The sequence below is a fragment of the Zonotrichia leucophrys genome, chromosome 3 (assembly GCF_028769735.1).
Source record: "Zonotrichia leucophrys gambelii isolate GWCS_2022_RI chromosome 3, RI_Zleu_2.0, whole genome shotgun sequence".
NCBI classification, from domain to species: Eukaryota; Metazoa; Chordata; class Aves; order Passeriformes; family Passerellidae; genus Zonotrichia; species Zonotrichia leucophrys.
Genome location: NC_088172.1, coordinates 112,945,932 through 112,968,322, shown reverse-complemented (window position 1 = coordinate 112,968,322; position 22,391 = coordinate 112,945,932). Strand labels below are relative to the sequence as shown.

The following is a 22,391-nucleotide window of genomic DNA, read 5'->3' as shown; positions in this document are numbered from 1 at the left end:
CGCGGCAGGGCCGGGCGGGGTCGGGGCCGGGCCGGGCCGGGCGTGTGCTGGGCGGGCGTGCGTGGGGCGGGGCAGGCGGTGTGTGGGGCTGGTCGGGCATACTTACCTGGCAGGGGAGACACCATGATCAAGCAGGTGGTTTTCCCAGGGCGAGGCTCATCCCTTGCACTCCGGGTGTGCTGACCCCTGCGATTTCCCCAAATGCGGGAAACTCGACTGCATAATTTGTGGTAGTGGGGGACTGCGTTCGCGCTCTCCCCTGGTCATTTTGGTTAATAACAGATTTAATCTATTAATGAACACAGCGTATGTTCCGGTCGCTCAATTCCTTACCTTGCTGGCTCTTGGAGCCCCCCCGGCTCCCGGCCATCCCCCCTTCCCCACGGCCGTAGCCGGCACCTCCCAGTGCAGACGCTCCTCCCGCTCCCCCCCGTTCTGACCCGAGCCCCGAGCGCGCAGCCAGCGTGGGGAGCGAGCTGTGGAACGCACGTTCACTCCCTGTGAAAATTTAAAAAGTTTCATAAAGGACAGTGGGAGACGAGGACCGCGGAGCAAAGGTTAATACAGCCAGGTGCATGGTTGCACTCAGCCAAGAGCACCCTGTTATCTTCGGGGATATCCCGGAAATACCTTTTAATTACATCAGCCTGTTGAATATTCATGGCCCTTATGCATATCCATAAACGAGTTTCCATTTTCCAGGAACTATTTTACATGCCTCTCCTTTGATCTGCCTTTCTAGAGCGTGTGTGTTTCTTGGCTGTGCTTTTGGCTCCTTCTTATCTCCTTCAGTTTGGGCTTCGGTCCATGGTGTCCTCAGACGGTGAGTGCTGATGGTTGGCAGATCTGTGTCAGGTGTGCTCATCCTGTGTTCATCGGATGTTATCCTATCCCCGCAGGCGTTTGAACACAACCACACTGATATCAGCTATTGCACTACTATGTCTAAGCTTAATTATTAACAGAAGTAAAAACTATATCACAAAGTTACTTTAACACTGCCCATACAAACCCATTGTGGGAATTTGCACAGTCCCCCTCCCGTGGGTTCCACCCCACACCCATCCCCTGGGAAGGAAGCAGACGGACACACAGCGAGGACCTGCAGCTTTATTGGTGCCCAGAGCCTCCAGGCCAGGCACGGCGCCCTGCCCTGCTCAGGGGCTCTTGGCCTTCCTCCGCTGCGTGCCCCACAGCAGCAGCGACAGCGACACGGTGGCGGTGCCCAGGATTCCTCCGAAGAGAAGCATCGGGAACGTGCCCTGCCAGGACAGGAGTGAGCACCAGGGCTGCCCTGCTGCTGCAGGCAGGGCCAGCAAGGGCAGGGGCAGGGGCAGTGCCACAGCACTCACACAGCCAGGGCAGTGCCCTCACACAGCCAGGGGCAGGGGCAGTGCCACAGCACTCACCCCACACAGCCAGGGGCAGTGCCACAGCACCCACACAGCCAGGGCAGTGCCCTCACACAGCCAGGGCCAGGGGCAGTGCCACAGCACTCACCCCACACAGGAAGGGGCAGTGCCACAGCACTCACCTCACACAGGAAGGGGCAGTGCCACAGCACCCACACAGGAAGGGGCAGTGCCACAGCGCTCACCCCACACAGCCGGGCAGTGCCCTCACACAGCCAGGGGCAGTGCCACAGCACTCACCCCACACAGCCAGGGGCAGTGCCACAGCACCCACACAGGAAGGGGCAGTGCCACAGCACTCACCCCACACAGCCAGGGGCAGTGCCACAGCACTCACCCCACACAGGAAGGGGCAGTGCCACAGCACTCACCCCACACAGCCAGGGGCAGTGCCACAGCGCTCACCCCACACAGGAAGGGGCAGTGCCACAGCACCCACACAGCCAGGGGCAGTGCCACAGCACTCACCCCACACAGCCAGGGGCAGGGGCAGTGCCACAGCACTCACCTCACACAGGAAGGGGCAGGGCACTGCCACAGCACTCACCTCTCGCAGGCACCTGTAGCCATGGAAGGGACCCTCACAGAGGCACTGGACGAGGCCGGGGCCGTCGGGGGCACACACGGAGTTTTCAGGACATGGCCAGGCTGGCAGAGCAGAGCAGGGGATCAGGGCCAATGCCAGGCCCCAGTGCCAGCCCCACACACCCAGTGCCAGCCCCGCACCATACCAAGCTGCTCAGAGCTGTTGCAGGCGTTCCTCTGTCCCTGGCACAGCCGGCTGCTCCTGTCCACTGTCACGTCCTGCCAGGCATCACTCCCACCCGGGCACTCCAGCGCTGGCGGCACCGTGCTGTGGGCACAGCTCAGTGTGGGCACAGCTCAGTGTGGGCACAGCCCAGCACGGGCACAGCCCAGCACGGGCACCACGGTGCTCCCCAGCCCCGCTCCCCCAGCACTCACAGGCTCTGCAGGCGGGTGAAGCCCCTGAAGGAAGCACTGGGGACGGCTGTCAGCGGGTTCTCTGTCAGGTCCCTGCGAGCACACGGAGCCTCAGTGCCATCCTGTACCACAGTACCCCTGGCACCGCACTGAACTCAGGCGGTGCCCATGCCCCCAGCACCCCCTGCCCGCCCGAGGCCCTGGGAGTGCAGCCCTGCAGCCCCACAGGGCTCAAAGGTCTCTGCAGAGCTGCTGAGGGAGCGCTTGGTCATTAACCAAATCACTGATAAGCCGAGGTGTCACGGTGCTTGGTCATTAACAAAAACAGTGATAAGCTGAGGTGTCACGGTGCTTGGCCATTAACAAATACCCTGCCAAGCCGAGGTGTCACGGTGACCTGAGGGCCAGCACGGCTCACTGGGCTCATCTGGACACTGAGCCCTGGACGTGGCAGCTCCCTGACTGCTGTCTCCCCAGCCCGGGGATGAGGACACCGTGGGACTGTGGCAAAAGCCAAGGTGTGACCATGTGGCTCATCTAATGTGCCAGAATGGCCCCCCTGGCTGTCCTGTGACAGTGTGCACCACTCCAGCTCCAGAAGGATTTGTGCCCTGCTGCCCCTGAGGCTGCCTGGGCAGACAGGTCCCAGGGCTCCCTGTTCAGAAACGGGGGTGGTTTCTGTTTGGTCACACCCTGTGCACTGTCACTGGCAGCCACGAGGACAGGGAGAGCCAGTGCCCCTGGGACCAGCAGAATGTCCCACCAAACCTGCCCCAAGCCCTGTGCTGGGCTGGGCTCATGGCAATGTCCCACCAAACCTGCCCCAAGCCCTGTGCTGGGCTGGGCCCACAGCAATGTCCCACCAAACCTGCCCCAACCCCTGTGCTGTGCTGGGCCCACAGCAATGTCCCACCAAACCTGCCCCAACCCCTGTGCTGGCTGGGCCCACGCAATGCCCCACCAAACCTGCCCCAACTCCTGTGCTGTGCTGGGCCCACAGCAATGTCCCACCAAACCTGCCCCAACCCCTGTGCTGGGCCCACAGCAATGTCCCACCAAACCTGCCCCAAGCCCTGTGCTGTGCTGGGCTCACGGCAATGTCCCACCAAACCTGCCCCAACCCCTGTGCTGGGCCCACAGCAATGTCCCACCAAACCTGCCCCAAGCCCTGTGCTGTGCTGGGCTCATGGCAATGTCCCACCAAACCTGCCCCAAGCCCTGTGCTGTGCTGGGCCCACAGCAATGTCCCACCAAACCTGCCCCAAGCCCTGTGCTGGGCTGGGCCCACAGCAATGTCCCACCAAACCTGCCCCAACCCCTGTGCTGTGCTGGGCCCACAGCAATGTCCCACCAAACCTGCCCCAAGCCCTGTGCTGTGCTGGGCTCACAGCAATGTCCCACCAAACCTGCCCCAAGCCCTGTGCTGGGCTGGGCCCACAGCAATGTCCCAAGCCCTGTGCCAGCCCAGCCCAGCGCCTTGCAGGGCAGGAGGAACTCACAGGACGAAGGCAGCGGCGGCCTCGGCCAGTCCCGGGGGAACGCTCTGCAGGGAGCAGTTGCTCAGGTCCAGCCTGGGAAGGGGCAGTGCTTGGGGACACAGCAGCAGTGCCTGTCCCCCACACCTCCCCTGAGGCCCCTGTGACCCCCAGCACCATCTCAGCCCCGGTCTGCACCCGATCCCCCCGCACCACCACCCAGGATGCCCCACCGGGCATTGCCCAGCCCCGCCACTCCCCTGGCACCGCTGCGAGCCCCAGACCCATCCCGGCGCCCTCCATCCCCCTCCATGCAGCCCCCGACCCCCCAGCACCCGGATCCCCCCAGCCTGTGCGTCCCCGCCCTCCCCGTCCCCCCGTACCCCAGCAGCCGCCCCGGGGCCGGGCCCCGCTCCCGGCAGCAGCGCCCGTCGCTCTCGGTGTCCCGCCGGGACTCACAGAACCGGGACACGATGGAGCCGTTCCGCGGCGGCCCCGGGCAGAGCCCGCACACCTGGGGAGGTTCAGGGGACATGGGGAACATCCCCTGGGTGCAGGGGGCACGGGCAGCATCCCTCGAATCCCGAGCATCCCGCCACCCCCGGCCATCCCCGGTCCCCGGGCGTGGCCCGACCCCCGGTACCGGCGCTCCCCGGAGAACATCCCCTTAGGGCGACCCACGGCTTCCCCGACACCGGGCACCTCCAAACCGGGCACCCCCGGCCTCAGGACAGCCCCGACCGGGGACTCACCGACCCTCGGTTCCCCCGGCACCTCCCGAACCGGGCACTCCCTGACCCCTGGGCACCCCTGATCCCTGGCATCCTGTGCCCACCGGAGCCCCCGTTTCCGGCCCTCCCCGGTTTCCGTGGCCCCGCTCCCGGTGCTCACCGCGGCCCCGCGGGCGGCCCGGGGCAGCAGCAGCAGCAGCAGCAGCGGCAGCAGCGCGAACCCGCGCACGGCCCCGTTCATCCCCGCGCACCGGGCACCCCGAGCGGGGGCGGCGGCGGCTCCGTGCCCGTTCCCGCCCCACCGGCACGGCCCGGGCGCCCTCTGGACCCGAGCCAGGCGCCGGCAGCGCGGGCACCGGGGCGCGGTGACCGCCTGAGGGCGGGGATGGGCCGGGATGGGGATGGGGACCGGGAGCGGAGCCCCGCGGGCCCGCGGTGATGCCGTCAGCGGCGGAAGCGGCGGCGGGAGCGGCCCCGCCTGCCCCGGCGTCATCCCGGCGCGCCCCGGCTGCGGCGGCACATGTGGAGAGTGCTGCCGCCGCCGGTGAGTGTCGCACCGGGGCCGCCGGGACAAGGTCACCGCCGCCTCCCGCCACCGGCACCGGGCGCTCTGCGGGCGGCGGGGACCGGGGCTCCCGGGATGGGGACGGGGAGCGGAGCCCCGGGATGGGGACACCGGGGATGGAGAGCAGAGCCCCGGGTTAGGAGCGCTGGAGGCGAGGAGCAGAGCCCCCGGCTGCGGCCACCGGGCACACCGGAGAGGGGGAGCAGAGCCCCGGGATGGGGGCACCGGGGACGGGGAGCGGAGCCCCGTGTTAGGGACACCGGGGACACCGGGGAAGGCGAGGAGAGCCCCTGAGAGCCCCGGGATGAGGGCACCGGGGACAGCGCAGGTGGCACGGGGTGACAGGGAAGCTGTGATGGAGCGTGGGGAGCGGGGCACCGGGGCAGGCGGGCTGGGCACGGCAGGGACAGGGCAGCGGGCTCACCACGCGGGGACACCCTGGGGACACCCTGGGGACACCCTGGGGACACCCTGGGGCCGGGAGAGCGGGGCCTGGGCTGGCACTGCTGCGTTTGTGGGGCACACTCTGGATGAGGGGCAGCAGGGCTGGGGGTCACCCCGGAGGGGGTGTGGGGGCACCGGGGCTGCGGGCGGCACCGAGGGGTCTGTGGGGCACCGAGCCTTGGGCTGGGCTGTGCCGTGACCTCCGGCCCATGTTTAGTCTGCACGGGGAATGCGGGGAGCGACCTTGGACCCTGGCCATGAGCTGCCACACGTGTGTCAGGGACATGAGCTGTCCCTGTGCTGTCAGGGACAGGCCGGCGCTGGTGGCGGCACAGGCGCTGCCCTCTCACCCCATTCCCCACCCTGGCACTGCTGGCGCTCCGAGCGCCGTGCCAGCCCCGTGCCAGCGCCGCTGCCCCCGGCCCTGTGGGGCGGGCAGGCCCGGGCAGGCTGTGCCAGGGCTGCCAGGAGGGGCTCAGCCTAATCCCACCAAGCATTCCCCAGGCGAGCATTCCTGCAGGGATCACCATGGCACACGGTGGGCACCGTGCCACTCCCTGGCTGCCGCCCCCGCTCCAGGCTTGTCCTCCCTGTGCCCCCAAGGCTGCCCTGCTGGGACAGAGGGTCCCCTCAGCCTGCGCCCCCTCCCAGGCCAGGACAGGGGGTATCCTGCCACAGCCGTGTGGCACCTGCTGCTCCCAGGTGCCCTCTGGGTGCCCTCTGGGTGCGGGGGCAGGCAGGGACAGCATGTGCCCTCCTGTTCCTCAGGAGCCAGGCCGGGGGCAGAGCACAGGGGGCTCTGGGGGATGGATCCCTGTCAGAGGGCTCAGGGTGGATGCTCAGGTGTCTGCCCCACCTGGCTGCTGCCCTAAGGCTGCCAGCCGCCCCCTGTCCGTCTGTCCGTGCCAGCCACCCCCTGTCCGTCTGTCCGTGCCAGCCGCCCCCTGTCCGTCTGTCCGTGCCAGCCGCCCCCTGTCCGTCTGTCCGTGCCAGCTGCCCCCTGTCTGTCTGTGCCAGCCGCCCCCTGTCCGTGCCAGCTGCCCCGTCTGTCTGTGCCAGCTGCCCCCTGCCCGTCTGTCCGTGCCAGCCGCCCCCTGTCCGTCTGTCCGTGCCAGCCGCCCCCTGTCCGTCTGTCCGTGCCAGCCGCCCCCTGTCCGTCTGTCCGTGCCAGCCGCCCCCTGCCCGTCTGTCCGTGCCAGCTGCCCCCTGTCTGTCTGTGCCAGCTGCCTCCTGTCCGTCTGTCCGTGCCAGCTGCCCCCTGTCTGTCTGTGCCAGCCACCCCCTGTCCGTCTGTCCGTGCCAGCCGCCCCCTGTCCGTCCCTCTGTGCCGGGGCAGCTCTGACGGGGCCCTGCTGGAGCGGTTGGGCTGGGTTCCTTGGCTGCCGGTGGGACCGGTGCTGCCGGGTTTGGTGGGGCCGTGCAGGGCTCGGTGGTTGGGCCAGGCTGGGTTTGGCGCGCTGGGAGCGGCGCTGCGGGCTCCAGGCTGTTCGGCTCCGGGGGTGGTCCTGTTGCCTTTGGCTCGCTGGCACCGGGGCTGTCCCGCACCGGAGGCGGCCGTGTTGGGCTTGGCCCGTTCCGCCGGGACCGGCGGTGCCGGTGCTGCGGGGGTCCGGGTGGGACTGTTTGTGCAGCCATTGTCTCGGTGCTCTTTGAAGACTCTCCAGTTTCCTTCGGCGGGGCAGGTGGGGTGGCCCGGGGGGACGAGCCCGGCCCAGAGGGGGGAGGAGGAAGAGGAGGAGGGACGGGCGTTTTCCCCGCTCTGGCTCCTTGGGGCTCAGCAGAGCGAGCCAAGGTCCCGCAGCACTGACACGGCGCTCCCGCAGCTGGCAGCGCCGCGCCGGTGCCGCTCGGGACGCGCTGCGGGCTCCGGTGCGCCCATGCGGCCGGCGGGACAGCGGCGGGACAGCGGCGGGACGGGGACACAGCGGGGACGCGCTCGGCATGGAGTTCACGGCCATCGACTACAGCATCTTCGCGCTGCTCCTCGTGCTCTCCTCCGCCATCGGGCTCTTCTACGCGCTGAGCGGCGACCGGCAGCGCACGGTGCAGGAGTTCCTGCTGGCCAACCGTGACATGGGCTGCCTGCCCGTGGCCCTGTCCCTGCTCGCCTCCTTCCAGTCGGCCGTGGCCATCCTGGGCGTGCCCGCCGAGATCTTTAACTTCGGCACCGAGTACTGGTTCCTGGGCTGCTCCTACCTGCTGGGGCTGCTCATCCCCGCGCACATCTTCATCCCCGTCTTCTACCGCCTGCGCATCACCAGCACCTACGAGGTGGGCAGGGACACGGGCTGTGACAGGGGACATGGGAGGGGACAGGGGGACATGAGGAGGGCTGAGGGGATGCAGCTGGGCAGGGGGGATGCAGGAAGGGCAGAGGGACACGGGAGGGCACAGGGCACATGATGCGAGCAGAGGGACGCAGGGAGGGCAGGTGACATGGGAGCGCAGGTGGGAACACGGGGAGGGCACAGAGGACATGGGGGGACAGAGGTGACGTGGGAGGGCAGAGGGGACTCGGGAGCACAGAGCACTCTGCAGTCAGGTGCCCTGACCTCTCTCCTGGCAGTACCTGGAGCTGCGTTTCAACAAGACCGTGCGGATGTTTGGCACCATCACCTTCATCTTCCAGATGGTCAGTGGGGCCGGGGCCGTGGGGCTGCAGGGTCTGGGGCGCTGGGCACAGCTCAGCACTGCTCTCCCTCCCCACAGGTCATCTACATGGGGGTGGTTCTCTACGCTCCTGCCCTGGCCCTCAATGCAGGTATGATGGGGACAGGTGTGGGGCTGTGCTGGGGGTGCTGCCCCTCACCCCAATAATGTCCTCTGCACCTCCAGTGACGGGCTTTGACCTCTGGAGCGCCGTGCTCACCATGGGGCTGGTCTGCACCCTCTACACCACACTGGTGAGTCCCTGCTCCCTGTGCCATGCCATGCCATGCCAGGTGAGCGCTGCACCCCGTGCTGACGGCTCCTGTGTCCCCACAGGGTGGCCTCAAGGCTGTCATCTGGACAGACGTGTTCCAGACGCTGGTGATGCTGGCGGGGCAGGTGGCCGTCATCGTGGTGGGCGCCTGGCGGGTGGGGGGCATGGCCCGAGTGTGGCGCGTGGCCGAGCAGCATGGCAAGATCGCCGGCATTGAGTGAGCCATCCCCGGGACCCTGGGCTGGTCTGGGACACCTGGGCTGGTCTGGGGGCACCTGGGCTGGTCTGGGACCCCTGGGCTGCTCTGGGACCCCTGGGGCACCTGGGCTGGTCTGGGACACCTGGGCTGGTCTGGGAGCACCTGGGCTGGTCTGGGACCCCTGGGCTGGTCTGGGGACACCTGGGCTGCTCTGGGACCCCTTGGGCACCTGGGCTGGTCTGGGACACCTGGGCTGGTCTAGGACCCCTGGGCTGTTCTGGGGACACCTGGGCTGGTCTGGGACCCCTGGGGCACCTGGGCTGCTCTGGGACACCTGGCTGGTCTGGGGACACCTGGGCTGGTCTAGGACCCTGGCTGTCTGGGGACACCTGGCTGGTCTAGGACCCTGGGGCACCTGGGCTGGTCTGGGAGACCTGGGCTGGTCTGGGACACCTGGGCTGGTCTGGGAGCCCTGGGCTGTTCTGGGGACACCTGGGCTGGTCTGGGACCCCTGGGGCACCTGGGCTGGTCTGGGAGCCCTCGGCTGCTCTGGGACACCTGGGGCAGCTGGGCTGGGGGAATGGGACCCTACAATGCTGGTGTTGCCCACCCCTGTTACCCTCTTTCCCGTGGGGTATGGGGAGGAAGTGAGGACCCTCAGCATGACCCCCCCCGTGCTCCCCACAGCCTGGACCCCAACCCCCTGGAGCGGCACACCTTCTGGTCGCTGTCCGTGGGCGGGATCTTCATGATGCTGTCGCTGTACGGGGTGAACCAGGCGCAGGTGCAGCGCTACCTGTGCGCCCGCAGCGAGCGCGAGGCCAAGCTGTGAGTGAATGGAGCTGGGCTGGGCTGTGCCAGGCTGGGCCAGGCTGTGAGTGTGGCTGTGCCGAGCTGTCAGTGTGGCTGGGCTGTGAGTGGGGCTGGGCCGAGCTGTCAGTGTGGCTGGGCTGTGAGTGGGGCTGGGCTGGGTTGGGCTGTGCCAGGCTGGGCCGAGCTGTGAGTGGGGCTGTGCCGAGCTGTCAGTGTGGCTGGGCTGTGAGTGGGGCTGGGCCGAGCTGTGAGTGGGGCTGGGCCGGGCTGTGAGTGGGGCTGGGCCGAGCTGTCAGTGTGGCTGTGCCGAGCTGTGAGTGGGGCTGGGCTGGGCTGGGCTGTGAGTGGGGCTGGGCCGAGCTGTCAGTGGGGCTGGGCCGTGAGTGGGCTGGCTGGGCTGGCTGTGAGTGGGGCTGGGCTGAGCTGTCAGTGTGGCTGGGCTGTGAGTGGGGCTGTGCAGAGCTGTCAGTGTGGCTGGGCTGTGAGTGGGGCTGGGCTGTGAGTGGGGCTGGGCCGAGCTGTCAGTGGGGCTGGGCCGGGCTCCCCCAGCCGGGATGGGCCCCGCCAGTGCCCTGTCTGACGGCCCCACGGCCCCGCAGCTCCTGCTACGCCGTGTTCCCCTGCCAGCAGATCGTGCTGTGCCTCAGCTGCCTCACGGGCCTCGTCATGTTCGTGTACGACCTGGAGCACCCGCTGGCGCCCGGCCAGCGCCCTGCCTCCTCTGACCAGGTGAGCTGAGAGCCCCTCGCGTGTCCCCCGCTGCCCCGAGCCCTGCACTGAGCTCCCCTCCTGCCACAGCTGGTGCTGTTCTTCGTCATGGACGTGCTGCGGGACCTGCCGGGGCTGCCCGGGCTCTTTGTGGCCTGCCTGTTCAGCGGCGCCCTCAGGTGAGTGCCGGCCCTGGGCGGGGCTCAGCTCTGCTCAGTGTGCTCAGGGGTCCCGGCCGAGCCCCCTCCTGCTCCCTCTCCCCCCCAGCACCATCTCCTCCGCCTTCAACTCGCTGGCCACGGTGACCATGGAGGACCTGGTGCGGCCGCACCTCCCCGGGCTCTCGGAGTCGCGGGCCACGCTGCTCTCCAAGCTGCTGGGTGAGCGATGGGGGGTGCCGGGGGGCAGCCGCGGGGCTGGCGTGCTGTGGGGGTCCCCAGCACTGCCCTGACAGCCCCCTCCCCTCCCCAGCTCTCGGCTATGGGCTGCTCTGCCTGGGCATGGCGTACGTGTCCTCCATGCTGGGACCCGTGCTGCAGGTAGGCACGGGCTGTGGCACCCCAGAGGGGTGAGGGACCCCGGCCCTGGCACCCCAGAGGGGCGAGGGACCCCCGGGGTATCCAGGGCACGGGGCTGGTGCTGAGGTCGTGTCCCCACAGGCAGCCATCAGCATCTTCGGCATGGTGGGGGGCCCGCTCTTGGGGCTCTTCTGCCTGGGCATGTTCTTCCCCTGCGCCAACCCCACGGTGAGTATCCCCACCTGGCCAGCCTCCCCAGCCCTGCATGGCTGTGTGGGGAGCTGTGGGGCACCCCAGTGCCCTTGTCTGTCCCTGTCACAGGGAGCCGTGGTGGGGCTGCTGGCCGGGCTGGCCATGGCCTTCTGGGTGGGCATTGGCAGCTTCCTGCAGAGCACAGCACGGGCCAGCGGGGCGCCCCCGGCCAACAGCACAGCGCTCCCCACCGTGGGCAACCTCAGCACTGTGCTGGCAACCACGCTGCTGCCCCCCACCTCAGCACCGCCCCCGAGGTGAGTGCTGGGTGTGCAGGGTGGGTGCTGGGTGGGTGTGCAGGGTGGGTGTGCAGGGTATGTGGCGTGTGTGGGGTGGTGTGCAGGGTGTGCAGGGTCTCAGGTGGGTGTGAAGTGTCTCAGGTGGGTGTGCAGGGTCTCAGGTGGGTGTGCAGGGTCTCAGAGGGCTGCTCCACCCCTCCTGCTCACACCGTGTCCCCCAGCCCCACGGGGCTGCAGCGTTTCTACAGCCTGTCCTACATGTGGTACAGTGCCCACAACTCCACCACCGTCATCGTGGTGGGGGTGCTGGTCAGCCTGCTCACCGGTGAGTGCGGGGTGCTGGGGGGCTGCCCTGGTGCCCCCGCCCCACTCACGGCCCTGCACCCCCAGGCCCCACGCCGGCCGCGGCCCTGGACCCCCGCACCATCTCCCCCGTGCTGCCCTGGCTGCTCTGCTGCCTGCCCCCCAAAGTCCGCCACTGGCTCTGCTGTGGGGCAGCCGACCCTGCCCAGGTGAGGGAGAGACCCCCCCCAGCACCCCGGGGGAAGGGGGGACATGGGGGTACCCTGTGCCCCTGCTGTCCCCCCTGCCCCTGTGCCCCCCTGTGCTCCCCCTGCCCTTGCTGCCCCCCTGTGCCCCCCTGTGTCCCCACAGGCCCCCGGCCATGGGGACAGCTCGGAGAAGAGCCACGGGGTGCCCAACGGGCTGTCCGCCCCCGGCCCCGAGCTGCAAGGGGACGGGGGACAGGGCTACGTGCGCAGCGCCGGCGCCCCGCTCTACGCCGTGCAGGAAACCTCCTTCTGACAGCCCGGCACGGGGGTCCTGGCGCCCCCTGCCCTCCGGGCATCCTCACACAGCCGGGGGTCCTGGCACCCCCTTGGAGCACCGCCTCGGGACATGCCCGCGGTGCCGAGGAACGGCGGGACGCTGCTGGGCTGCCCCGCCCGGGGCTCTGGGACCACGGCCGGGGGTCGGAGCGGTGCCCCCCGCCCTGTGCAGGCCGGGACGTTGTGTGGTGCCCCCGGGCCAGCCGCGTGCCTTACACACCGCTCCGGGGCCGGGGCTGTGTGCCCTCGAGCCCTGGCACCTGTCTTTGTGTTCGGTGTTCCCCAATAAATGGTTCTGGGGCACAGGCGTTGTGGGGTGCCAAGGAAGAGCCCGAGACTGCCGTGTCCCCAAACACGGGGGGATCCCACCGTCCCCCACAGGAGCCCCGTTTTTACAGTCACTGGGGTCCCTATGGGGCCACAGCACCGCTGTCTCCCCAGGTTTGGGGGTCCCACTGCCCCCCAGGAGCCGCCATTTCCCCCGGCACCGGGCTGTCCCCCGTGTCCCCCCGGTCTGTGTCCTCCCCCGGCACCGGGTTCTCCCCGGGATCCCTCGGGCCCTGTCCCCCCGGGATTCCCCGGTCCGTGTCCCACCCCAGTCCCGGAGTGTCCCCGCTATTCCCCCGGGATTCCCCGGTCCGTGTCCCACTCCAGTCCCGGGCTGTCCCCGCTGTCCCCCCGGGATTCCCCGGTCCGTGTCCCACCCCAGTCCCGGGCTGTCCCCGCTGTCCCCCCGGGATTTCCCGGTCCTTGCCCCCCAACCCAGCCCCGCTGTCCCCGCCCCCCGTGCCCTCGTGGCCACGCCCCCCTCCCTGTTAGCCACACCCCCGGCTGGTGCCGGGGCGTGACGCACCTGCGCGTGACGTCACGGCGCGCTGACGCCACGTCCGTGCCATGGCGCCCCGGCGTCCCGCCGAGCTGTACCGGGCGCCGTTCCCGCTCTACACCGTGCGCCTGCACCCGCGGCGCCCGCTCGCCATCACCGCCGGCGGCGGCGGCGCCGCCAAGACCGGCATCCGCAATGGCGTGGTGCGGGGAGCGGGACGGGGCTGTGGGGACAGGGTTGCGGGGGGCTCAGGGGGCGGAGGGGCCCGGGTGTGTGGGGGCGTCTGACACGGCGGGGCCTGCGGGATGCGGGGTGCGGGTGTGTGTGTGGGGGTCTGACGCGGGGAGGTTCTGAGGGGTTTGTGCTGTGCGGGGTGCGGAGGGGTTCGGGGACGGGTGTGACACGGCGGGCCTGGGGGGTTTGCGGTGTGCGGGCCGCGCTGTGCGGTGCGGAGGCGTAGGTGTCCCCGGGCAGCCCCCGCGGCCGGGCCGTGACCGCTGCTCCCGCCGCCTCCTCCCGGCCCGCAGCACTTCCTGCAGCTGGAGCAGATCGGCGGGCAGCTCAGCGCCTCGCTGCTGCACTGCCACGACACCGAAACCCGCGCCACCATGACCATGGCGCTGGCCGGGGACGTCATTGCCGCCGGGCAGGACAACAGCTGCCACATCCTGCGCTTCAGCCTGCAGGAGCCCGAGGCTCCGGGCGCGGCCGGCAAGGACGGTGAGACATTGCTCCGTGTGAAGTGCGTGCCCCGGGGCTGTGCTGTGCCTTGGGGATGGCCCTGAACTCCCTTCCTGTCTGCCTTGCATGCTGTGGGGAGGGATGAAGGGTGTTGTGGAGATAAGGCATTCTGTGAACAACCCCGTGCCCACCCTGGGTCTCCTCTGTGCCTGCCCTGAATCTCCTCCCCTTGGGTGCCATGGGGCAGGATGTGGGGTCTGTTGGGTGGCTTGGGGATGGGGCACTGCCTTGAACCTCTGCCTGCCTGTCCTGAACCTTCTCTGTGCTTGCCGTGGGTACCATGGTGAGCTTTGGGGATGGGACAGTGCCCTGGGGCTCCCCTGTGCCCCCCATCGCTGGATGCTATGGCCAGAGTGTGGGGGGCTGTGGGGTGCTTGGGGGCCGGGGCACAGCTGTGGACCTCCCATGCCCACCCTGTGCCTGCCCTGGGTGCTGGAGGGCAGTGAGTGGGGGGGAGCTGGGAGGGTCTGTGGGGTGGCTTGGGGATGGGCATTGCCCTGAACCCCTCCATCACTGTCATGGACCTGCCCCCTGTGCCTGCCCGGGGTGCTGTGGGGAGCCAGGGTGTTGTGGGGCAGGACCTGGGGAGCCATGGGGCTGTGGGGCAGGGTGTGGGGAGCCGTGGGTGCCGTGGGGCAGGGCATGGAGAGCCATGGGGCAGGGTGCGGGGAGGAGCTGTGGGGCCGTGGGGCAGGGTGTGGGGAGCCATGGGTACTGTGGGGCAGGCTGTGGGTGCTGCAGGGCGCTCTGGGGAGGGCAGCCCTGTCAGGCCGGTGCCAGCCGTGTGCCCCGCAGGCAGCGGGGACAAGGGCCCGCGGCGGCGGCGGGGCGGCAGCGGCAGCGGCGGCGGCGGGGCCCAGGGCGCGCAGGGCCGGGCCCGCGAGGTGAGGGTGGAGAGCCTGCAGCGGGTGCGCACCGACTTCAGCCCCGACGCGCTGCAGAAGGCCGTGCGCTTCAGCGCCGACGGAGCCCTGCTGGCCACCGGCGGCGCCGACGGCTTCCTGCGCCTCTGGGAGGTGGGCACGGCGGGGCTGGGGCACGGCGGGGCTGGGACACGGCCTGCCACCGTGGGGACACGGGCTGGGCAGCGGGGCTGGGGGCACAGCAGGTCGGAGGGGAGCGTGCTGAGCCAGGGTGGGCACAGTGAGCTGGGAGGACATGGCAAGGTGGGGGGATGTAGGGGAATGGCTGTGGGCACAGTGGGTTGAAGGGCAGGCATGGGGAGCCAGGGTGGGCGCAGGGAGCTGGGGGGATGTGGGGGGGCAAAGAAGGGGCATGGGGGAATGGATGTGGGCACAGTGGGTTGAAAGCCAGGCATGGGGAGCCAGGCTGGGCACAGGGACCAGGCTGGGCAGGGGGAGCTGGGACAGACCCAGAAGAGCAGTGGCTGCCGTTGCCGTGCTGATGGCAGCAGGCGTTGGGCAGGACCTAACACTGCTCCCCACACCTGCCTGGTACCGTGGCGGGGCCTGGCCCTTGCCCAGCACCCACACCAGCTCTGCCCCTGCAGTTCCCCAGCATGAAGAAGACGTTGGAGTTCAGAGCCCACGACGGGGAAATTGAGGACATCGCTCTGGGCCCTGACAACAAGGTGGGTGTCAGGGTCTCCCCAGCTCCCTGGGCCCGCAGGAGAGGGGCCTCAGACCCCTGTGCTGTGTGCAGCAGGTGGTGACGGCGGGCAGGGACTTCCAGTGCTGCGTGTGGCAGCAGGACCAGCTGGTGACAGGGCTGCGCTGGCATGAGAACCTGCCCGGCATCCCCGACAAGGCCTATCGCTACCAGGCATGCCGGTGAGGGCTGGGCACGGGGCTGGGCAGTGGGGCTGGGCAGGGGGACAGGGCAGGGGTGTTGGAGCTGGGCATGGGGCTGGGTAGCTGCAGCTAGAGCTGGGGACAGCTCAGAGGGGTAGGGCTGGGCACTGGGGCTGGGCAGGGCAACAGGGCATGGGACTGGGCAGGGGCCTGGGGCCGTGGGCATCAGGGCTGGGGCTGGGTCATGGGGCAGGAGGTGGGGAGGAGCTATGGGGCTGGGAACGGTCCACCCCTGGCTGCTGCCCTGCCCTGTCACTGTTCCTACTGGATCTGTGGGAAGGGGTCTCCTGGGCTCTGCTGGCAGCTGTAGGGGGAGGGGGCTGGGGCTAGGTGTGAATTGGGACAGTGATGGTAGTGAGGGGCTGCACCCCACGTGCCCCATTCCCCCCGTGCCCCTCTCCCTGTGGCAGGTTTGGGGCCGTGGAGGGGCTGAGGCCAGGTTTGGACTGGGACAGTGATGCTGGTGAGGGGCTGCACCCCATATGCCCCCCGTGCCCCTCTCCCTGTGGCAGGTTTGGGGCTGTGGAGGGGCTGGGGCGATGTGGGGATTGGGACAGTGATGCTGATGAGGGGCTGCACCCCACGTGCCCCCCATGCCCATCTCCCTGTGGCAGGTTTGGGGCCGTGGAGGGCAGTGCCGGGGCCCTGCGGCTCTACACGGTACAGGTGCCCCACAAGCGGGAGCGCCGCCCCCCGCCCTGCTACCTGACCAAGTGGGATGGGAAGAGCTTCCTGCCGCTGCTGACGCGGCCCTGCGGCTCCGAGGTGGTCTCCTGCCTCTCCATCAGGTAGCCCGGGGCCGGTGGGTGCGGGCTGGGGGCCGTGGCAGCCCCGCTCACTGTCCTCCCCCCGCAGTGACTCGGGCACGTTCCTGGGGCTGGGCACGGTGACGGGCTCCGTGGCCATCCACATTGCCTTCTCGCTGCAGGTGAGTGGGGCAGGGCTGGGGGGCAGCCCCACGGCCCCCCACAGCCCCTCACCTCCCGTGTGCCCCCAGAGGCTGTACTACGTGAAGGAGGCCCACGGCATCGTGGTGACAGACGTGGCCTTCGTCCCCGAGAGCCGGCCCGGGCGGGAGCTGCTGGGGGGCCACGAGGCCGCCCTGCTCAGCGTGGCCGTGGACAGCCGCTGCAAGCTGCACCTGCTGCCCACCCGCCGTACGTCTGGGGCTGCCCCTGGGGCTCCTCTGCTCCTCCGTGCAGGGGGGCTGCACTGCACTGCAGCCTGCTCTGACCCCTCTGCACTGGGGGCTGCAGCCTGCTCTGACCCGTCCTGTCCCACAGGCTCCCTCCCTGTCTGGCTGCTGCTGCTGCTCTGTGCCGGGCTCATCGTGGCCGCCATCCTGCTGCTGCAGCTCGCCTTCCCGGGCTTCCTGTAGCCCCCTGGCACCAGGAGGGACCCCCTGGCACCGGGAGGGACCCCCCAGCCTCCCCCCACCCCACACAGACTGTGAAGCACACGAGGGACCAGCCCTGGCCCCGCTGTCCCCGCTGGCGCTCGGGGAGCAGGCGCGGGTCAGGGAGGCACGCAGGGCGCTGTCCCTGTGGGACCGTGCTGGCAGCAGGGCAGGGCTGGCCCGGGACAGGGCCATCTCCTAACCCGGGACAGGAGGGTCCTGCTGGCCCCTGCCCTGCTGCTGCCAATAAACTGGAGCATGAAGGCAGTGCTGTCCGCGTGTGCTGGGGGAGCGCGCCTGGGGCTGAGGGCACCATGCTCTGGGCAGGGTGGCACGGGGGGTCGGCTGCCCATCGTGCTCCGGGGCCGGTCTGGCACGGGGGCTGGCTGTCCGGGGCTCCCGGGGCCGGCGGGGCCGTGTGTACTGGCACGGGCTGACCCAGGCTCTCGACCGTGCTGCTGCCGCACTGGGGCTCGGTGCCGCTGGGCTGGCCCGGCTCTGCCCGGTACCGTGGGAGTCTTTGGGGGGGTCTCACCCACCGGCTGGCCCCGTCCCTGCTGTGAGCACCGATCCCGGGCCCGTTTGGAGGGGCCAGGTCCCGGTTATCCCGGCGCTGCCCCGGGGCACCTGCGTGCGGCTGAGTCCCGGCAGGGCCGGGCCGGGCGGGGCGGCTCCCGGCCGCGGTGGCAGCGCCGGGACGTGTCGGCTACGTGGCCCCGGGGCGGGGCGGGCGGCACCGACACGCGAACGGGGCTGGGTGAGTGGGCACGGGGGGGCACCGACGGTACCGGGCTGGGCTGTGCGCTCTGAGTGCGTACCGGGGGCACCGGCGGTACCGGGCTGGGCTGTGCGCTCTGAGTGCGTACCGGGGGCACCGGCGGTACCGGGCTGGGCTGAGTGCGTACCGGGGGCACCGGCGGTACCGGGTTGGGCTGCGCGCTCTGAGTGCGTACCGGGGGCACCGACGGTACCGGGCTGGGCTGTGCGCTCTGAATGCGTACCGGGGGCACCGGCGGTACCGGGCTGGGCTGAGTGCGTACCGGGGGCACCGGCGGTACCGGGCTGGGCTGTGCGCTCTGAGTGCGTACCGGGGGCACCGACGGTACCGGGCTGTGCGCTCTGAGTGCGTACCGGGGGCACCGGCGGTACCGGGTTGGGCTGCGCGCTCTGAGTGCGTACCGGGGGCACCGACGGTACCGGGCTGGGCTGAGTGCGTACCGGGGGCAGGGGTGGTACCGGGCTGGGCTGTGCGCTCTGAGTGTGTACCGGGGGCACCGGCGGTACCGGGCTGGGCTGAGTGCATACCGGGGGCACCGGCGGTACCGGGCTGGGCTGTGCGCTCTGAGTGCGTACCGGGGGCACCGACGGTACCGGGCTGGGCTGAGTGCGTACCGGGGGCTGCGCTGGGTGAGCAGCGCCTGCCGGTCCCACGCGCTCTCCGTGCCCTGCGCACCCTCCCGGCCGTGCGAGCGCGTCCCCGCGGCCGTGCGGGAACCGGAGCAGCTCCCGGAGCCCCCGCCCCTCTGCCGGGTTCCTACGGGCCCGACCCCCGGCAGCGCCAGCCCCAGCCCGCTGTTGTCGAGTCCGCTGTTCTCGTCCCGCCGCAGCCCGGGGCCGTGGGATGAGGAACGAGCCGGGGATGCTGCTCCTGCTCCTGGTGCTGGGGCCAGCGGCGTGGGCTGCCCCCAGGGCGGGCACCTACAGGTACCGGGACACAGCCAGGGGAGGCAGAGCTGTGGGATGCAGGGAAGGCAGAGCTGTGGGGCACAGGGAAGGCAGAGCTGTGGGGGCACAGCTGAGTGAGAGCAGAGCTGTGGGATGCAGGGAAGGCAGAGCTGTGGGGCACAGGGAAGGCAGAGCTGTGGGGCACAGGGAAGGCAGAGCTGTGGGGCACAGGGAAGGGAAGGCAGAGCTGTGGGGCACAGCTGAGTGAGAGCAGAGCTGTGGGGCACAGGGAAGGGCAGAGCTGTGGGGGTACAAGGGAAGGCAGAGCTGTGGCAGATAGTTAAGGGAAGGCAGAACCGTGGTGTTTTCATGGCTGCAGGGGCGCAGGTGCAGGGGGAGCTCAGGGTGGCCATGGCAGGGGCAAGCACAGGAGCCCGAGCTGCACAGCGAGGGCTGGCACCCCTGGATCTGCAGGAGCCGTGGGTGGGGGGTGTCAGGCCTGGTGGGCAGCCCCCAGGGCACAGGTAACCAAGCCCCTGTCTCTCGGCCAGGCCTGAGCCCCCCGTGGCCACAGCCGTGGATCCCCATCCCGACCCGCTGAGCCCGGAGCCGCCTGCACTGCTGTGAGTGCCTGTCCTGCTGTGAGTGTGAGTGTGAGTGCCTGCCCTGCTGTGAGTGTGAGTGCCTGCCCTGCCCTGAGTGTGAGTGTGAGTGCCTGCATTGCTGTGAGTGTGAGTGTGAGTGCCTGCTGTGAGTGTGAGTGCCTGCTGTGAGTGTGAGTGTGAGTGCCTGCCCTGCTGTGAGTGTGAGTGCCTGCATTGCTGTGAGTGTGAGTGCCTGCCCTGCTGTGAGTGTGAGTGTGAGTGCCTGTCCTGCTGTGAGTGTGAGTGTGAGTGCCTGCATTGCTGTGAGTGTGAGTGCCTGTCCTGCTGTGAGTGTGAGTGCCTGCTGTGAGTGTGAGTGTGAGTGCCTGCCCTGCTGTGAGTGTGAGTGTGAGTGCCTGCATTGCTGTGAGTGTGAGTGCCTGTCCTGCTGTGAGTGTGAGTGCCTGCTATGAGTGTGAGTGTGAGTGCCTGCATTGCTGTGAGTGTGAGTGCCTGTCCTGCTGTGAGTGTGAGTGCCTGCATTGCTGTGAGTGTGAGTGCCTGCCCTGCTGTGAGTGTGAGTGCCTGTCCTGCTGTGAGTGTGAGTGCCTGCCCTGCTGTGAGTGTGAGTGCCTGTCCTGCTGTGAGTGTGTGAGTGCCTGCTGTGAGTGTGAGTGTGAGTGCCTGTCCTGCTGTGAGTGTGCCTGTCCTGCTGTGAGTGTGAGTGTGAGTGCCTGTCCTGCCCTGCTGTGAGTGTGAGTGCCTGTCCTGCTGTGAGTGTGAGTGCCTGCCCTGCCCTGCTGTGAGTGTGAGTGCCTGCATTGCTGTGAGTGTGAGTGCCTGTCCTGCTGTGAGTGTGAGTGCCTGCTGTGAGTGTGAGTGTGAGTGCCTGCCCTACCCTGCTGTGTGAGTGTGAGTGCCTCCATTGCTGTGAGTGTGAGTGCCTGTCCTGCTGTGAGTGTGAGTGCCTGCTGTGAGTGTGAGTGTGAGTGCCTGCATTGCTGTGAGTGTGAGTGCCTGTCCTGCTGTGAGTGTGAGTGTGAGTGCCTGCCCTACCCTGAGTGTGAGTGTGAGTGCCTGCTCTGCTGTGAGTGTGAGTGCCTGCCCTAGTGTGAGTGTGAGTGCCTGCTGTGAGTGTGAGTGCCTGCCCTAGTGTGAGTGTGAGTGCCTGTCCTGCTGTGAGTGTGAGTGTGAGTGCCTGCCCTGCCCTGCTGTGAGTGTGAGTGTGAGTGTGAGTGCCTGCCCTAGTGTGAGTGCCTGTCCTGCTGTGAATGTGATTTCCTGTCCTGCTGTGAGTGTGAGTGCCTGTCCTGCTGTGAGTGTGAGTGTGAGTGCCTGCCCTGCTGTGAGTGTGAGTGCCTGCCCTAGTGTGAGTGTGAGTGTGAGTGCCTGCATTGCTGTGAGTGTGAGTGCCTGTCCTGCCCTGCTGTGAGTGTGAGTGCCTGCCCTGCTGTGAGTGTGAGTGTGAGTGCCTGTCCTGCTGTGAGTGTGAGTGTGAGTGTGAGTGCCTGCCCTGCCCTGCTGTGAGTGTGAGTGCTTGCCCTAGTGTGAGTGCCTGCCCTGCCCTGCTATGAGTGTGAGTGTGAGTGCCTGCCCTGCTGTGAGTGTGAGTGCCTGTCCTGCTGTGAGTGTGAGTGCCTGCATTGCTGTGAGTGTGAGTGCCTGCCCTGCTGTGAGTGTGAGTGTGAGTGTGAGTGCCTGCCCTGCTGTGAGTGTGATTTCCTGCCCTGGTGTTAATCCCTGTCCTGCTGTGAGTCCCTGCCCCAGGGACCCCCACCCCGGCCCGGGGCTGAGCGTGGGGCTGGGGGCACAGCCCGGGGGTGGCAGGGACTGTGCCCAGCCTGCCCTGCCGTGCTCCCCAGCCCAGCCCTGCTCCCCCAGGCTGCTCTGGAGCGCCGTGCAGAGCCTGGGGCCCCCGGAGCAGGACGTGCAGGCCATGACACGGGAGCAGGGTAAGGCCACGGGGGTGTGATGGGGGCTGAGGGGCTGGTAGGGCCAGGGAGCCCGGCCCCACAGCCCCCCGTGCCCCACAGCCCTGCTCTACCTCTTTGTGCTCCACGACCACGACCAGAGCAGGCGCCTGGACGGGCTGGAGCTGCTGCAGTTGCTTGGCACGGTGCTGGCACAGGCTGGGGGGCAGCCAGACCCTGACACGGTGGGTGCCAAGGGATGGCTCCTCACACCCCCCTGAGCCCTGGGCCCAGCCCTCATCTGATCCCCATCCCTGCAGGTGGCTGCGCTGGTGGACAAAGCTCTGGCGAGGCAGGACCTCAATGGGGACGGGCTGCTGGACCCCTCCGAGCTGCTGGACCCCCCCGAGGTGCCCTTGCCTGGCCAGGACAAGGGTCCCCCAGGACAGCCCCCACTGGAGCAGCAGGCAGGGCTTGGGACTGTGCCTGGCGGGGGCACGGAGGTGCCAAGGCAGGACCTGGGGTTGAAAAGCCCAGGACAGGCAGCCCCTGAGGCTGGAGAGCCTCAGACTGGAGTGTCTGAGGCTGGAGAGCTCCAGAATGGAGCTCCTGAGCTGGAGGCCCCAAATGGAGTGTCTGGGGCTGGAGAGCCCCAGAATGGAGCCCCTGAGGCTGGAGAGCCCCAGAATGGAGTGTCTGAGGCTGGAGAGCCTCAGACTGGAGCCCCTGAGGCTGGAGAGCCCCAGAATGGAGCCCCTGAGGCTGGAGAGCCCCAGAATGGAGCTCCTGAGGCTGGAGAGCCCCAGAATGGAGCCCCTGAGGCTGGAGAGCCCCAGAATGGAGCCCCTGAGGCTGGAGAGCCCCAGAATGGAGCCCCTGAGGCTGGAGAGCCCAGGCTGGAGCTCTGAGCTGGAGAGCTCCAGAAGGGAGCTCTGAGGCTGGAGAGCCCCAGAATGGAGCTCCTGAGGCTGGAGAGCCCCAGAATGGAGCCCCTGAGGCTGGAGAGCCCCAGAATGGAGCCCCTGAGGCTGGAGCCCCCAAGCTGGAATCCCTCGAGGTGGAACCTCCCAATGCTGAGGCCATGGAGGCAGAAGTCGTCCCTGAGGCCCAAGCCCCCAGTAGTGATGCCCCAGAGGAAGAGGAAGCCCCTGAGGCTGAAGGCCCTGAGGAGGAGCAGGCAGCCCCAGCCTGGAGGGACCATGGCGAGGGGTAGGCAGGGGGGCTGTGGATGCAATGCCCCGGCTGCTCCCTGCCCTGCTCAGGGCACAGAGGGGCAGGGGGATGGCCCTGGGCAGGCTGCTGGGGCCAGGGAGGGCTGGGGTCTCCTCTGTAACGCATTGGATGGAGAAATAGAGGCACTCTGGTGACCTTGGCTGTGCTCAGCGCATCCCTGGGGCACGGGGGGCACAG

The 22,391-nt window shown here is 68.9% G+C and overlaps 4 protein-coding genes and 1 non-coding gene across 7 annotated transcripts; 4 read left to right on the top strand and 1 right to left on the bottom strand.

The window, feature by feature from the left end:
• Positions 1-98: 98 nt before the first annotated feature.
• Positions 99-262, top strand: LOC135446403 (U1 spliceosomal RNA). Its single transcript, XR_010439799.1, has one exon. It is a non-coding gene; the product is annotated as a U1 spliceosomal RNA (small nuclear RNA).
• Positions 263-537: 275 nt separating this feature from the next.
• On the bottom strand, positions 538-5,068 carry ATRAID (all-trans retinoic acid induced differentiation factor). Of its 2 annotated transcripts, XR_010439714.1 has the most exons (8): positions 4,721-5,068; positions 4,213-4,343; positions 3,854-3,925; positions 2,376-2,447; positions 2,144-2,265; positions 1,960-2,060; positions 1,103-1,262; positions 538-830 (listed from the first exon to the last, which is right to left on the bottom strand). XR_010439714.1 is itself a non-coding variant. In XM_064710031.1 (7 exons), exons 1-7 carry the CDS (start codon positions 5,051-5,053, stop codon positions 1,158-1,160), a joined length of 936 nt encoding a protein of 311 aa, XP_064566101.1. In that variant the 5' UTR covers positions 5,054-5,068; the 3' UTR covers positions 1,097-1,157. The 2 variants fall into 2 exon arrangements, 1 of the variants encoding a protein (XP_064566101.1); XM_064710031.1 differs by lacking the exon at positions 538-830 and having other exon boundaries at positions 1,097-1,262.
• SLC5A6 (solute carrier family 5 member 6) lies at positions 5,012-12,377 on the top strand. Its single transcript, XM_064710030.1, has 16 exons — positions 5,012-5,104; positions 7,393-7,840; positions 8,136-8,201; positions 8,279-8,330; positions 8,405-8,472; positions 8,555-8,709; positions 9,379-9,519; positions 10,104-10,233; positions 10,303-10,391; positions 10,480-10,592; positions 10,684-10,751; positions 10,872-10,958; positions 11,052-11,239; positions 11,443-11,546; positions 11,612-11,733; positions 11,876-12,377. Exons 2-16 carry the CDS (start codon positions 7,511-7,513, stop codon positions 12,023-12,025), a joined length of 1,863 nt encoding a protein of 620 aa, XP_064566100.1. The 5' UTR covers positions 5,012-5,104; positions 7,393-7,510; the 3' UTR covers positions 12,026-12,377.
• Positions 12,378-12,898: 521 nt separating this feature from the next.
• PREB (prolactin regulatory element binding) lies at positions 12,899-17,089 on the top strand. 2 transcript variants are annotated; one of them, XM_064710029.1, is made up of 9 exons: positions 12,899-13,077; positions 13,402-13,594; positions 14,411-14,631; positions 15,126-15,206; positions 15,281-15,405; positions 16,041-16,214; positions 16,282-16,354; positions 16,424-16,583; positions 16,710-17,089. In XM_064710029.1, the coding sequence occupies exons 1-9, from the start codon at positions 12,943-12,945 to the stop codon at positions 16,802-16,804; spliced, it is 1,257 nt and encodes a 418-aa protein (XP_064566099.1). In that variant the 5' UTR covers positions 12,899-12,942; the 3' UTR covers positions 16,805-17,089. The 2 variants fall into 2 exon arrangements, with proteins under 2 accessions (XP_064566099.1, XP_064566098.1); XM_064710028.1 differs by having other exon boundaries at positions 15,278-15,405.
• A 1,809-nt stretch (positions 17,090-18,898) lies between these two features.
• CGREF1 (cell growth regulator with EF-hand domain 1) lies at positions 18,899-22,194 on the top strand. Its single transcript, XM_064707214.1, has 6 exons — positions 18,899-18,966; positions 19,039-19,110; positions 20,953-21,023; positions 21,105-21,226; positions 21,302-21,448; positions 22,039-22,194. The coding sequence occupies exons 1-6, from the start codon at positions 18,899-18,901 to the stop codon at positions 22,192-22,194; spliced, it is 636 nt and encodes a 211-aa protein (XP_064563284.1).
• Positions 22,195-22,391: the final 197 nt, after the last annotated feature.